Source organism: Epinephelus fuscoguttatus, linkage group LG6 (genome assembly GCF_011397635.1).
Source record: "Epinephelus fuscoguttatus linkage group LG6, E.fuscoguttatus.final_Chr_v1".
NCBI lineage: Eukaryota > Metazoa > Chordata > Actinopteri > Perciformes > Serranidae > Epinephelus > Epinephelus fuscoguttatus.
Window position 1 is genome coordinate 28,130,933 of NC_064757.1, and position 16,434 is coordinate 28,147,366.

At 42.5% G+C, this 16,434-nt stretch overlaps 1 protein-coding gene across 2 annotated transcripts in view; it reads left to right on the forward strand.

Annotated features, from left to right (window-relative positions):
- The window catches only part of dock8 (dedicator of cytokinesis 8), a 73,351-nt gene continuing 56,917 nt past the window's right edge, over positions 1-16,434 (forward strand). The window contains exons 1-2 of one of the 2 annotated variants that reach the window (XM_049578055.1): positions 1-253; positions 10,920-11,022. In XM_049578055.1, the coding sequence (XP_049434012.1) occupies positions 201-253; positions 10,920-11,022 (156 nt within the window). In that variant the 5' untranslated portion in view covers positions 1-200. Of the gene's footprint in view, positions 254-10,919; positions 11,023-14,699; positions 14,993-16,434 lie in introns of those variants that run through there. The other variant, XM_049578056.1, reaches the window with a different exon arrangement.

The following is a 16,434-nucleotide window of genomic DNA, read 5'->3' on the forward strand; positions in this document are numbered from 1 at the left end:
ACGGGATGGCTCAAATCAAATGCGGAAGTTTACACCCAGGAAAGCTGCTGCCGCCGCCGCCACAGCCAAGATGAGTGTTGACATGACAGTTAGCTGTAGCGAGGAGGAGAAGTAGCGGCGTGTCGGTGACAGCGAGGCGGCGAGACCGCAGGAAAACACCGGAGCCAGCGGAGCCGCTCAACCGGACCTCACACTCACATATGGCTTCTCTCAACAGCGCTGAGCGACGGGCTTTCGCTCTGAAGATCAACAGGTACAAACGTGTTGTAGGTTAGAAATGTTGTTGTGGTGTCAAGCTTTAGTTTCAGGGAGTTGAATGTGAACTTCCCCAGAGATATGGGTGGGAGCTCTGTCTTGACATTTGGATGGGGATTCCACAGCGGAGCAGGCAGCCACATGTTGTGAATGTTAATGCTGCAGGTTGGTCCACCCTGTCCCGGAAAAAAAGGCAGCCTGGAGGACAATAAACAGCCAACTTCTCTTCAACTTCCCCAGAAGGATTATCACAGGACATAGTGAACTTCTGGTAACAGTGACAGCCATGTGATCAATCATGAATACATTAGTTTCTCTCATTACTTCCTCTGAAGCAGAGAAACAATGCTGCACCAAGTTGACAAATCTGTATTTTATCAGTGCTGTTTCCTCCTCACGAGGATGCTGATTCTATATCTAGTGTTTCTAATATGATCATTTCCTGTGCTGGTGTGTAAGCCCTTAGAGCTGCCATGAATGAGGAGGGATGTGGTCATAGTTCCTGCTGAGACACTGACCAGGTGTGGAGGAAGTATATACATGGAAGTCTATTGTGTACCATGCCTCCTCCATAGTGCGACTCATTAAAACAAACACACTAATGCTTCCTATGATTAGTGGCACAGCCATATAACGCCTCTCCGGTACAGTATGTGCTGGTCAGGCTGAGTGTGTTGTACAATATGTGCAAGATGTTCCAGCAGTTTAAAGATGGAGGTGGAGAGATTAGTTCTGAGTTATGATGTTGCATGATGAGGAGAAATATTGTTTACCCTCACAACAGTCAGCACTGTTTTAATCCCATTTGATCCTCTCTTAAAAACACTCTTAACCCAAATCTGTTCCCTTGTTTCTGCAGCTTTTACGCGCCCTCACATCTAAAACTTTATGAATGACCGTCTGACATAAGGAATTTTAATGAATCACCAGTGATGCAGTCATGCAAAATGTTTCTAAAATGGTTAAACTAGGGCTGCAAGCCATGATTTTTAAATTACTGCCTAATCTGATAACTATTTTCTTGATTTTTTTTGTCTGTAAAATGTAAAAAAAAATAACAGTACAAATGCCAACCACAACATCCCAGTGCCCAAGATGACGTCTTCAAACTGCAGTCTACATTCAATTTACAATAATATAAAACAGAGAAAAGCAGCAAATCGATTATCTCAGTAGTTGCAGATTAATGTCTGATCATCGTTTCAGCTCTACTCCGAAGCATTTACTTGGTGAAATCCTCCATCCACCTCAGTGATTGCACCGTACTCTTGTCTCTAATAGCCTGGAGAAATCATGGATCGTTGCTGTGCTGTGCTGTGCTGTGCTGTGCAGAGCTGAGCTCAGCTGCTGAGGGATGTGAGGGATCTTGGGTCACCGTCAGAATCTGTTGATGAGCCAGCAGAGGGGCTGCTTAGAAGATGTTGCGCTGTATAAGCACTGGGTTTGTAGAATATGTGGTTGCAAAGTGTTAACCAGCACAGCCAGTAAGTGATGACGCAAGAGAAAGAGATACAGTGTGTTGATAATGATTTCTCAAAATGATCTTAGCATAGACTGCTGTGAGTTGTTGTGAGGGAAATTTTAACATCAAATCATTTGTATATTGACCCAGCAACACTGAATACATATTATGTAATATAAAAATAACACATTATCTTACGTACAACACATGTTAGGTGCACAAAATAATGTCAATACCTGATGAAAATGGACTTAGAGTTGGGTCGTTTTATGTCAAATGCCAGGTTGTGTAAGCTAAGCTATAAAGGAGATCAGACAGTCAGTGCTTTGACATGCAATTATTTTAAACATTTTTGCCTTTATTATGACAATGAACTGTTGAAAGGTGAAAAGACCCAGGTCCCAAGTCCAGATCATCATCCATCATCATCTGTTTTGAAGCCCTGAGTTTGTCATTTCAGACGTAATCATCTTGGTTTTTGGAGCCAAAAGTGACCATATTTGGACAAGAGGGTAGAACTGTAAACGAGCGAGGGGTGAATCTGACTTACAGACAGTGGTTACGACTCACAGACAGCCTGTCATGCAGGCGTCCCCACCCTTAATTAAATGATGTAAATGTAAATAAGTGAGTAATATAAAAATTTACCCCTCCCCATATAGTTGTCATGAAGGGGGAAATTAGCTTTAGAGACCAAAACCTAGCGGCATGGTGGTGCCGTGGTTAGCATTGTCGCCTCACAGCAAGAGGGTTTGTGGTTCGAACCCAGGGTGGGGGATTTGAACTTAGGGTGGGGGAGCCTTTCTGTGTAGTCTCCCGATGTCAGCGTGGGTTTTCTGCGGGTACTCCGGCTTCCTCCCACAATCCAAAGACATGCAGGTAAATTGGTGACTCTAAATTGGCTGTAGGTGTGAATGGTTGTCTGTTTCTATAGCCCCTTTCACACTGACAGATTTTCCGCGGATGTTGGGCCGTTTTGCCGGCCAGCTGCGAGCGTTAATACACACAGAGCCGGATTGGGTAGTTGATCCGAGGTGCCCAATTTTCCGCCTCGGAGGGTGGTCATATTGGCGGAACCCTTTTAGTTTAAAAAGACCGCGGTGGCCTTCCACAACAGGAGGGGCTATTGAAGGCCATTAACTGTCAGATGACAGGAAGGGTGAAGAACAGGCCGATTTACGAGAGAATCGCCGCCTGACTAGCCGCGGCTTCCCTCCCACGTCACTGTTCGAGGAGCTGCAGTTTGTGGTACTTCTACATTGGCTTCATTTTTCAGCCCTGGTGGTTGCTGCTTGGGCCAGACCTGCTGATGTTGTTGTTGCTGAGGTTGCCCCGATATGTGTAATTTCAAAGAATTATGATACAACATGCACTGGTCAGACAAACTGTAAAATAATCTAGCCAGTGGTCACAATTTGAAACTGAAGTATATAATATGTAGCAGGCTGGACAACCTGTTATTTGCCATGTCAACTAGTACATCCCGTATTTGTAATGGTGTTACTATAGGGTTAAATAAGGAGTGTTCTTTCATCCACCCCGAAACAGTCTATATGTGCTCACAAGCAGTTCCTCTCTCGATCTCTCTATCAGGATGGAGTGTGAGGGACATCCTGCACACTACAGACTCTATGTTGCTCCTGTTTCACTTCGCTTTTTTTCCTTGTGTATGGCAGTTTCAAATCAGGAAATGTCTGTTTCTTAATAATAAGCAAATAAAAAGGCAAAAGGGAAAGAGGTGTGAGAATATATCAGTCAAAAATGCAAAACATAGAGGTCGAGCACAGTGTTCAGTTTTGGTGAGTGGACTGAAAGGTAGCTGAACGCTTAATATTCTGCTGCTGAGCATGATGTTGCTCACTAGCATATGGTAACAGGTGTGCGGACAGCTGTGGACGTGGGGCCTCTGTCGTTCAATACTCCTTAGTGGCAGGGGGAGCCGGATTGAGTTACATCTGATTTCCTGCGGGCTCTGTTTAATGACATCTGTTAACCCGCATGGCTGTTGGTGGGCCACTGAGTGATGAAGTGGGTAGGGTGTCAAAAAGACGCATGGCTCCCCCCAAAAACCTTTTAATAAAAGACTTGCCCTGTGGTTAAAGGACTTAAACGCAGCTAAAAAAGTTGTGTTCAAAGTTTCTTTCGGTCACTTTTTCTTGCTCTTAGCCATCTGTGGTCTGAGTCTTGCCAAATGACTGCTGTGTTTGTGTGTGCCTCCCTCTGACAGGAAGCTGAGGCGTGATGGCGCTGATAGCAGTGAGACCCATTAAGTCTGGAGACATATGATAGTATGAGACACGCAGTGGGGGCATCCCTTTGGTCTGCTTTTCTCCTCTTGTCATGTACGCCACGCAACTCTCTGTTTTCCTGTGTTTCTTTGGGGCTCAGCTGAGGAAGAAAGGACTTATGGGAGAAAGCAGAAGCCAGAGGAGCCACCCACCTCCAGTGGATTGACTTGATAATAGTGATGATAATAGGGATAATTGTAGACTGCCTGGAAGAGCAGCATGCCTGGTGGGAGTTACGTCATGAGGCGTAAATACAGATAATCATGAGTAAAATTATAGATTTGGCTATCTGAGAGGGCTATTAATCAGAAACGTAGTCACGAGAGGCATTGAAACTGCAGTTTTAGAGCAGGATTCAATTTGAGGAATGCTTTCCAATGATTCCTGAAATGCTGACAGGAACACACCATATGCACACACAGCAAGTGCAGGCCTGCCATAGACAGCATGACGTGACAAAAAGAGGGGCCGACCTCTTTCTATAGAGAGGGGATGATGAAAGGTTTTCACTCTGGAACGTACAATGAGACTTGTTGTAATGGGAGGGAGTCTTGAGACCTTTCAGAAATCGCCCAGCTCTTGATCAAAGTCTTATTTATTGTGTTTCTTCACATTATATCACAGGTCTGAACAGGTCCAACAGAGAAAAAGGAAGAAAAACTTAACCAACTCCACACCCCGTACCAACCAAGAGCTGCAACAGCTATTCAATAAACTGAGTAGTTGTCAACTACTAAATTGAATTTTCTATATTTCCACAAGAACAATATACACCAGTCACATATAAACCAGTCAAACAAACAACAACGGCTCAGACTGACAAATATGTGCTGGAGGTTACAGGAAATAGTCTGTTGCAGGTCAGAGGTTCCTTGTAAAATAATGGCAGAAGAATCAGGTCTAAGATAATTCAAATGAGGCAGCCAGACTTTGTGGAACTGACCTGCTTTGGTATGTACAACATCTGTAAGATATTCCAAAGGAATCGGCTCAAATGTAACTTTACACAAACCCATAACAGAAGGGCCCTTATTTTTTCTTGCAGCAAAGTAAGAATATTGACATTTTTGCTAGCTGCAGCAGATGTATTTCTACCTGGGAGACCCAGAATCAAAGACATTGGATCCATTTCTAAATCCTTGTCAAATATTTTCTAGGGCTGCCCCAGAATAAGAATTTTCCTAGTCGACCAATAGTCGTCATTTAGGGCCATTAGTCGACTAGTCGCCCACATGTTAACGATATCGATTTCATTATTAAATTATATATTTTGGGTGGGGCAACACAATGGTTTGAGTTGAAGGTGTGAGAAAGAATAGTATCAGTAACATTGTTAACACTGTGCTACATTACAGAGAAATACAAAACCGTACTAATGAACCTTCATTAATATAGGCCTATATTTTATCTACAAGTGCACGTCACACACTGAGCGAGCCGCCTGTTAATGACGCGGTCTGCAAAGCAGTAATGATTGTGCTAAGTGGCTAATGAGCATGTAGCTACTTCCATGTTTCAGATGATACGTCATGTTTGTAGTCGACCAATGAAGATGAGTTTACATATCACCTTGGGTTCGTCCTTCACCTTCTCAAAATGATCCCACACTTTGGATTTCCTGCCCGAAATGTTATTAACTAGCCTGTGGAATAACCGCAGGTACCAGCCCTGGAAATTAACCTGACTCCTGTCTGACTGCTGAGCCTGACCACTTCCTGTGTCTGTCCTTTCAAATTAAGTTTCCCACATGGTCCAGTCATATAGGGTTTGATTTATTTTGACAAGACGCAGCTCCTAATAGAGTTTCACGTTTATATCAGTCTCCTGGCTAAAAGAGAACAGAAGGCTAACATGCTGATTTCCCAACTACTGAGAGACTCGTCTACTGGGGCCACACCAAACAGTACAATGAATGGCGACAGCTCCACTTTTTATCCAGATATTTTAGGGAAGGTCTCAAAGACAGTTTGCCAAACTGTGTTGATATCCAGTATTCACATTAAATCACTCTCCCTAGCTTGAAGTCTCACAGCATTACTGATAGAGTAGAGGTTTGTTTGACAGCTCATAAATTCTCGAAATAATGGGGTCACACACGAAGCTGCCTTATCAAATGTTATTACATTCTGATTAATGATGAAACATTTTTTGGCCTTGTGGCCTTTCTCATTGTCTTTGAATAAGAGACAATTGATTTTCTCTCATAACCATCACTACCAACCCATGAAGGAAACCATTCATGTATTCATTTATATATGGGCCTGCTGTATGTTTTACAGCTAGTAACTATCAAAGTCTGGTTAATCAATCTACAGTTCTACCTACAAAATGGCCTTGTTGTCTCAAAATATAGAAACTAGTAATAAATACTACTAATAAACTAATAACTCATTATTATACTCATCAGTGCTATGACATGACATAGTAATGCTGTCATTGCTGTACTTAATGTTCATAATGTGATATATGATGGAGTATTTCCGGCTCTTACACAAACAAACAAACAGGATGTTGGTGCCAAAATGTGCTGAGTCTTGATGTGTTTTCACAGTGCGCCTAATGTGTCATCAGCCCTGAATTATAGCCGGAATTCGCTGTCAGTTCAGTCTTAATTCTGGCTCGGCTCCCGCGTAGCAGCTGTTTAAAGAGTGCCGTCCTCATCAGTGTTGATTACCTTTTCTAATTTTATCTCATGGAAAAAAAAGACAGAGAAAGCTGGTAATTATTGGAATCGGGCTTTTGTGTTCAGCTGGGAGAATGCTGTCTTAATAGCAGTTCAAAAGTCTGATACCAAAGGGGGCGCATTTGTTGACGTTTTGCAATTGATTCAGTGGGCTTTAGCTTGATTTCAAGTGTATAGTTGTATGTTTACATACACACAAAATCAGGTTACTCAGAGGTATCAGGTTGCGTTGGAAATCTGACAACACGTTGCACATGCACTGAGGTAGCCTGGATACTGTAAAACTGTGTATACATGCAGCAGGTTGGTAGTCACACCTACTCTGACCTTATTGCCAAACTATGGATGATTAATGATACACTACGTGAAAGTATGTTGTAACAAAGATTGACCTCCAACATGACCATGGTGATGTTGTGATTATGGAGGTATTTTTCGGCGCACTTTTGGCTGCACTGAGTCAGACCATGCCATGTTGATTTGCGCTTCAGTTACCATTAGTTGTGCAGAGATAAATTATCTCAGTAGTCTGGTCGAGGCACATTGACTGCCTCTAAGAGGGTTGTGGGGACATCAGAAGGGTGTCATCATCATTATTCAAGAAATAATGCAAATAACGTAAATAAAGAAACTGTCAGAAGATAGATCCAATTTGTTTTTTGTTTTTTATTGGCACTCTTGCATGACATACCCTTCAGTAATGATTGGATCTTTAGCAAAAAAGAGGTAGAGCATCATTCCGGTGTGCCTGAGACATTGACAGCAAGCTTGAGGCGATGGGCGTCGGGTGTACATTCATGCAGTGCTGGGAGAAATTAAAAAAAACTCAATAACAGTACAATCAGGTTGTTGATAACACCAGCTGGGCAGACAGAAAATCTTCCCATTGGTTCACAAACACAAGTGCGTCATCAGTAAAACACACCTTCAAGCAGGTAGCCCTGTTGTATGGAGACACAAATCCCTGCACTGAGTCAGATCAAATCAAGCCAAGCCAAGCCAGGACATGTGGAGGGAAAAGGGCTAGTAGTGGCTGCACTGCCAGTAAAGGACTCTGCTTCTTTTTGGAAAACAACCATAACAGTATGTTTGGTACAGTATGTTCTCACAGTGAGACGGAATTCAATTTCTGATCACTGTGCTGTACTTTCCTCGGGTATTTAATGTAGCCTTTTATTTAAATCGTACATTTAAGATGTTGGGAATTCCCATATGCATTGCTCAATAGAGAGAGAGGTTACAGCCTATAGTGATTTGCTGCTATGGGTCTGCTCATATTTTATTTTAGGACAATATCATCACACTGAGAGAGTGGTGTTGAAGAATATGCCTCTTGGGGAATGCCACTGTGGTCATTGTCAGAGATGTCAGATCTGGAGCCCTGTGCCCCGATGAAGCACAAAAACCTCAGAAGCTGCTCTCAAGACTGAAGCAGTCAACTTCAATAACAGCTGTTTTCACAGACAGTGTCAGATCTGTATAAGGAAAAGATGCTGTTGCTTTTTCATAACTTCAGTCTTATTTCACAAAAAAAGTCATGAGGACGTTGCTTTATACCAGGCTTATGACAGAAGCTGCTTTTTCTATCATGTCACCAAAATCACCAAAATCCAAAGCTCTGTTTTCTTCTCTTCCTGACCAGAGCAGCTTTATGTAACAAAGGATGCCAAGACAGGGGCCCGTTGACGAGAATGACAGATGCTGTGCGCCTTGACAATCTGTTTGTCTACTAGTGGTAAAATAATGTCTGCTGGGCTCTGCTTGGCAAGAGCTGATTACTGTTTTACTTGCCTGGTCTTTTTATAGGCAGGCCCTAAATGTGTCTCAGTGTGTGCAAGTAAGCAGACAGCATGTGCATGCATATGCAAATATTACTTTACGTGTACGTTCTGTTATAGTATGGGTTGGTAAACATGAGCTTTGAGCTTTGTCTCTCCAGTGGCAATCAAAGATATAGAGGGAGGGCACATTTTAGTGGTGAAGTGGTTGTGGGCTCAGTCTGCACACAGGGTAGGGCATGTTCCTTTTGAAGTCAAGTTATGAGACGGATTTTACAGGGTTTAAATTGCCTTGGGTACAAGCTCAATACACCCACCAGACAATCTGCCCCCGAGCAAGAAAAGGCGTTCTTGTTTGCAGCAGTATATAACATCAGAATCACATAAATCTAAGCAGTAGCCAGTCGTATTTCAAACATGCTAAAACCAATCTGACCAAACGTGAGGTGTCTGAGGCAGAAGTCATGACGCTGGCTTGTCAATAACTCCTACAGATACAGATAAGGTGGAGCTTTGAGGAGTGTCATTTGTTGAGTTGACCTGAAACTCTCTGGAGCTTTAGTTTCTTACCTGCAACTTCTTTAAGCTCCAAGGGGTTTATGTGAGTTGACACATTGCATTACTAGGAGTAATGTAAAAAGTGGGCGTGTGACGAGACTTCAGGTTGTTGATGTGCAGGTGCAAGGTGTGGTGCGTGTATGAAATCTGTCAACAACCAATTTCCACGTGCACAAACATACTGCTGTACAACCTGCTGAGTGACCAGCAGTGGAGGGTTGTGTTGACTGAGTAGCCTTTAGGTGTTTGTGTTGTCTGCTGTGTACCTGCACGACTCCTTTATCAGGCTGCAGTCTACTCTCTGAGTTATGTAAGGGTTAAATATGAGAACTATGCAGCCTTAAAGTGACTTTTGCACAAGTTGGAGTTACATAACAGAACTGTTGTTGCCAGTGATAAGAGTAAAAGTTGATAGTGTGGCCAAGCATACCTCTGTTTGTGGCTGCTGGGGAAATCGGCCTGTGTGTGTGTGTGTGTGTGTTGTAATGTGCTTCATCAGATTTTTTTCTTGCCCTTTGCAGCCATGTAATGTTGATTTTAAAATGACATTGGGGCAGCTATGTGTGTAAATGAAATGCTGCTGCACTTCTGGACTTTGCTCTTTGTGTAAATTTGTATACCGCTCTCCCACCCATGCCTTAACCTTCCCTGGCGTTCAGTTATTGTATTGACTCAGCATGTTATGTGATTGACAGGGGGGAGGGGAGACTGAATGTGCATGAATGCCAGAATCAAATAGAGAGTGTTGTATTCGTCATCATGCCCCTTTAGATTGAAATGTAAACTATCAGAAGAGCATGTGTGGACAGGAAATTTTAAGCAGCTTTTCATTCTTGGTTTGATTCAGTTTTCAGAAGTTTGCACAAAGCTGTTTCACAGACTCAACATGCTTCATGGCTCTGAAGCCTCAGTGGTTTTGTCGTGTGGGCATTCCTCCATTGCGCTGGCGTTTATTGGTTTGTGGTGGTAATTAGTAACAGGGTTGTCGTAACAATGGCCAAGGGGACTTAATGAACCCATGAGATTGACCACAGGGGAAGCAGTTGGGAATGTGACCCATTTACTTTAAGTCTTTGCCCTCTAACTCTCCCCCCGTGCGGCAGTGTTGCAGTAAACTGCTTGTGACACTTGCAAATGCAGAAACACATACAAATATGAACAACTTTAACACAACACAAACAAAAGCATTCATACACACATAGTAAACGCACATGCTCACACACACAAAACTGGCCTGTCGTCATTGAACCGCAGAGAATAAGGCAGTCATTGTGTAAAGCTTGGTAGGGCTTAAATGATATGGTAGATTAATTACAAAGACATAGTGCATTTGCGCAGCGTCGCATAGAAATGAAATGTGGGCAACAAATTGGGACACTGGCTTTGTTCTTGTCATCCTCTGTTGTCCCTTCTTTTCGGAGAAGGCTACAGGCAAACTCACACAAACACAGACACATACACACCATCCCCAACTAATATATTTGAATACTACTCCATTCCTATGTCATGTTGATTTCCTGCTCGGTCTGACCCTTAAATCAGGACACTATATTTATTCCGCTGCCTGTATGGCTGCCAGCCTGACAAAGCCTTTACACAGCCAGCAGAGATGGGCAAACAATAGTTTGAATGGAATCACCATGGCTGACCAATTCAAACTAATGCGAGTAGGAACAATGATGGAATTGCTGTTGCATCTCTCATTAAGATACGCTGTGTGAATGTTGGTGGGATTGTACAAAAGGTTTTACACGAGGCTGTGGGTGTTTTTTCCTGTTTCTACATCAATATTAATCTTTAAATAGCCCACAATTATGACATGCGGGTGTGTTATTCTTTGCCTCCTGAACTAAAAGCCTACCTAAATCTGTATGTGTTTCTGTGTTTTGTTCCAGGCACTCTTCAGCAGAGATCAGACGTCACTTCAGTGGGAACTATGGCTTTCAACACAGCCGAACCAACTCAAACGCTTCGGCTTCAGCAGTGTGCCTGACTGTGGTGAGTTCCCTTCTGTTAAAAGATACCTTGGCTTTTGGAACCCAGCAGGTATTTGTCACATCATCCAGGATATGTTCTCTGCCACATAGAAAAAAAAGGGTTGTTAATTATTTGCATGCTATCATGTGCTGCTTGCTGCAGGCAGGTTTCAGAAAGGAAAGTAAGCAATGTGAGACTTTGTCTTTAACTTAAAGGTGGAGTCGGTGATTTGGGGTAAAGATAGTTGATTGTTGAGTCTGATTTTCAGGCTGTCCAATACTGACACTTTGGGGTTGGTATTTGAACCAACCCCCACCCCAAAGCGCCTTATTGTATTTAACAACCTAGAAATGGGAAACAACATTAAATATTTTTTATCCAGAATCACCTATTTTGCCTTCAAATGTGCAATGTAATCTTCTGCCAGCAGGGGTCTTTCAGTCAAAACAATAACAAAAGATCAGTGCAGTCAGTTTCTCCCAGTCCAGAATTCTTCTGTGTTCATAGTTCAGGAGGTTTTAACCAGGAACCAAATTATCCGCAGAAGTCTCATTATCTCTGAAACAAAAGGACCAGGTGACTTAAACTCATTGAAGCACTGAATATAGCAGTTTTACGTTAAAAATCAGTGTCTCTCTGATGCCTGGTGAGGCTGCTAGCCCAGCTCCTGCTAATGCGTACTCACCTTTTTCCCCTGGTAACCTAAGATCCAGACATTCAGGTGGTTTTTCCTGGGATCACAATTATCCATAAAGGTCTCTGTCTTTCCAAAACAGACAGACCCGGTGATTTAAATGGATAAAAACAATGAATTAAGTAGTTTTGTGTTAGAAATAAGTGTTTCTCAGATGCAGTTTGGCACGGCAGGGGCTGGAGCTGAGCTGCTGCTAATGTTTACACAGCATTTTTCTCTTTTAACTTAAGATCCAGATGCTAGACTACTAAAATCCTTCATCTGCTAAAACATACAGTAAAAACAACCAATATCAAAAAAGTGTATCATGAAAATGTGGCATAAAACTGGATAAAAAGCCATTTCATGAAAGCTTCCTGCAAACAACCACAACCCTGATGCATGGAGATAGGACGCCACTGACAGGCAATGGCAACCAATTGATGAGAACCTTGTCCTTGATGGAAATGACAGGTTTCTCTGGGTTTGAGCATTATTGGCATTATAATGTACTAGAGATGCACCGATCCAGCTTTTTCAGTTTCAATACCGATCCCGATGCTTTGGCTTTGAGTATCAGCCGATACCCGATACCAATCCGATACCATGGTTGACCTAAAGGGAACTGCCCATTGGTTCGACATCCCATTGTTCCGACCATATTAAACTCATTGTTCCTAAGTCCGTTCCGAAATCATCATGGTGCCCTGTGGTTAAGGTCTGGTTAGGTTTAGGCACAAAAACCACTTGGTTAGGGTTAGGAAAAGATCATGGTGTGGGTTAAAATGAAAAAGAAAGTGACAAACACATAAGCCGTGAGCCTGCTCTGCCTCAAGCCGGTCGCGGTGCACCATACGCCCGCTGCAAGCCGTTCAGCACCGCGGACATTCGGAATAATGGGATGTCGAACCAATGGGCTGTCGAACCAATGACATGGACCCGACCTAAAAAGCTATATACCTTTACATGTAGAACAGAAAAGACTAGAGGCATCAGCCATTGATGACAACACAGTTTTTTCCTAAGATAAAACAAAACAAGATGAAACAGATTAATGCAATGATGATCTATTTATTTTTAACAAAAATAAACAGTTGTGCAACAACAGTTGAAATAGTGTGAAATACCTCCACACAGCAGATTCTCTCCTTCACTCCATGACGTATGACTTAGCTTGCATCGTAATAGATTTCAAGGGAAAGGATCGCCTCAGGTATAGGTGGCATTTTCTGATACCCGATCCATCTATTTTGGTGATATCGGGGCGATATTCGATCCAGATATCGGATCGTTGCATCCCTATAATGTATGTACACAACTCAACAAAATATGACATAGACAATAAACTGTGGAAAAATTACACATTATATTTTTAAATAAAGAAAAAATGCAGCAACTTTGCAGATGGCAAATTCTTTTTTGTGTAAATACAGCCGTCTAACATGTAAAGTGGGTTTAAGAAGGTACGCCGACTAAGAATAAATGCTGTTTGCATAATGTTACTTCACTTATTAATAGTGATGTAATTCTTGTTGAGGAGAAACTGTGTGACTAAAAGGTCAGCGCAGTGGTTTGCCCTAATGCTGCTCGCATACAGCTTTAGCGTTTATGCCTATACCACCAAATGGCTATAAGCATATCTCCTTCACATCCTCTTTACTGTCATTAGTGCTGAGAACGTCTGACTCAGTGCGGTGTGTAGTCTCAGCAATTATAATTGGAATCGTAGAAATTTCTGCCACAGCGTAAGTACTGCTTTTGCAAAAACAGCCCTCTGCATTTCTGCAAAAGAGCTGAGATTTTTTTTAGGAAGAATCTTTCTTCCTCTTACAATAGATGAGATGGGAACTTAGTCATGGCTTAACGTGCTTTTGTTGAAACAGGGATGACACTGCCTGGTCTTTGATTTAACAGGGTTTAGAAAACCAAGTACCCTTTAGTTTCTGCAGACAATTGAACACCATTATGATGGGTTGTTTTCTTGCCTCTTTAGCTGAAGCCTGGCAGACAGTTGGAGTGATTCCTGCTGCCTCAAACAAGCAGACAGAATGATGCACAGTAATCCTTTGCAGGGATTTGTTCCCGCTACGCTCTTAGTCTCTCTGTGGTACCCCTCTGAACCTCTGTCTCTGCCTCCCAGATTCATCTAGTCCTCTGTCAGTCTTCCTGCTTTTTTTCTATTTCTGTCTTTCCCTCACATTTCTTCCTCCTTTGCCGCCCTACATCTCTCTCATTTAAAGTTTTCTAAAGCTCTTAGGCACTAAGTCTCCTGACATATCTGTGTGCTTGACTAACTGAGCTGAGGCCCTTTGATACTTACCCGCTGATGATCCTTGAGCTCATCAGCTGACAGGGTTTGAGGAGGAGTACTTGGACCGTCCATCCCACCCCAGCTTGTAGCATGCAACACGGTTAATCTCTAACCTGCTTGGGAAATGGGTCAGTGTCTTGGCTACCGATAGGCCCTGGATGGGGCCTGCTTACCTTGCAGCTTACACAGGCAAATCTTTAATATGGCCGGATTTGGGATGCGGGAGAGAGGTTTTAATGCTATAATCTCCGGGATGATAGTTTCCCATTATTCAGCAGTCGCGTCTAGTGCATGGATGAGGGAGGGATGTTTGTTGTGAGGAGGGAGGGATGTTTGTTGCTGCAGTTACGACGCGGATCACTCTGTTGATCATCATAATTCTCCCTCTCAATTACTCTCCTGCTATTTTTAGTTCCCTTAATATGAAGGATGTTGACTGATCACTGTTGTAGGTTTTAATCTACAAATTGAGAGATTAAGGGGAAAAGCCACATGTGTTTTTGCAGCCTGTGTGTGTGTGTATAAGCATAATGCACGTGTGTGTGTGTGTGTGTGTGTGTGTGTGTGCCTGTAGTTTCTGTTCCTGTCTGTTGAAACACCAGTTGATGGAGGGACGCCTTGCTTGATGTCACTTCCTCTAATGCCTTGCGGTTTCCTCTCTTTGACACTAAACGGCAAGACACTTTGCCTGAATGCTCAAAACTGCTGTCAAAACATATCACGGGTTCAAACAGTCAAGGCTTAACTTAAACATTTATTGTGATTAGCTAAAAACCACCCCTTCCACTTTTTAGTGATGCTGATTGTTTCCTGTTTAATCTACTCTAGCTAGTTCTTAGCTTCGAGGAATATGAGGATCAATTTAAAGAGGATCTGTGTGCTGCGTTGCGGCTTAGTTTCAACAAAAACCATTCAGCGTCAGTAGGTGCACACTGTAGGTTCCCATATCCGGAGTGCGCCATTTTGTACGCTTCCTTTTCATGGTGCAGTTATCAGTTTTCAGCAGGGTAAGTCTCCAATCTCCATATAAGCACAGCTGTCCTTTAGTGAGACTTTTGAATGAGATTAATGGCAAAGTTGATTGTCTTAAATATAATGTAATTCAGGTGAAATGTGGCTGTATGTTGCAGGAGCAGTGTTCTCATGACTTCTTTACATGTCTGTTTCCCGTCTCTGCTCTACTTTGCAATGCTCAGTGAGAACAGTGATGTTGGCTGATGTATATTGTTTTTTTTTAAATGGATGCATGTTACTTAAATAAGGTTCCAATAGTGACTGATTTAACATATATTGACTTTATCCAAAAAAGCTTGTTTTATTTATTTATTGTTGCATGTGTCTGCACAGAATTTTGTCACTTGTAGATTGCAGTGTTTCCCACAAGTAAAAGTAATCTCCATACTTATAAATAGTTGCAATGGCATCACTTTTAAAATCACCAATGAATAAGCTGAATGAAAGTCTGGCTGGACACTTGGCAAGGAAAGGTAGTTTCTTGCGAGCTCCTCTCATGACTCCCCAGAGCAGCAGGCGCTGATCAGAGGCATGCATATATTTGCATTCATTTGTGTTTGTCAGCCTCCATACTACACAAGAAAACGAGGCGGCATGCTACAATGATTGTTTGAACTTTGAGGCAGAGAGCCAGAGAGATCCACATATGGAGAAGGCTGCCGCTGTAGAGACACTGTTGAAGGTCATGCCTTTTCTATTGAAAGGAGGAGTTGCAGGTTGCATCTCCTCTTTAGACCTGTCATTTAACGTAATGATGATACAGTTGTTCCATCTGGCTGTCTGTGCAGTTGTTCCTTCTTGTGTTGCATGCTAATACCAAGTCGTGTGGTACAATTTGCTCTGGAGTGCTCAGCAGAGAAAATTATCCCTTAGGGTGGATTGATGTGTAAAAACATGTCTGAGGGCAAATGGAATTCACTACGTGTTTAAAAGTTGTGTACAGCAGTGACTCACCTCATTGGTGCAGCTATCTCTACCTCTGCTGCGTGTGTGCATATTATCTGTTGGTGTGTATGCCAGTGGCTGGCTTCACTCTGTATTTTTGTTTTTTCTCTTCCTGTCTCTTGCACACTTTCTCTCGCATCCACTCTTTCACACACTACATATATTTGTCAGGCAAATGCATCCTGTGTGGCACAGTGTGCAGGATTAAAAGCTGAAAGAGGAAGTATGCCCATTTTTAAAACTCATACATGTTATTTCTATCATCTAAAACACTAGAACTAGAAAAACTAGAGCGCTAAAACTTAAATGTGTGATGTCATCAAGTATAAAGTCTGATGCTGCTCCATAGACAATGATTTGGGAAAGATTTAATAGATGACACTCAGCAGCCAGGCGAATGTGTTGAGTATATGGATACATTCTCTGTTTCAGAACTGAGAACGCTGAAGTTCATTTGGGTATGAAAAAGAAAACAAACTTTGTGTGGGGC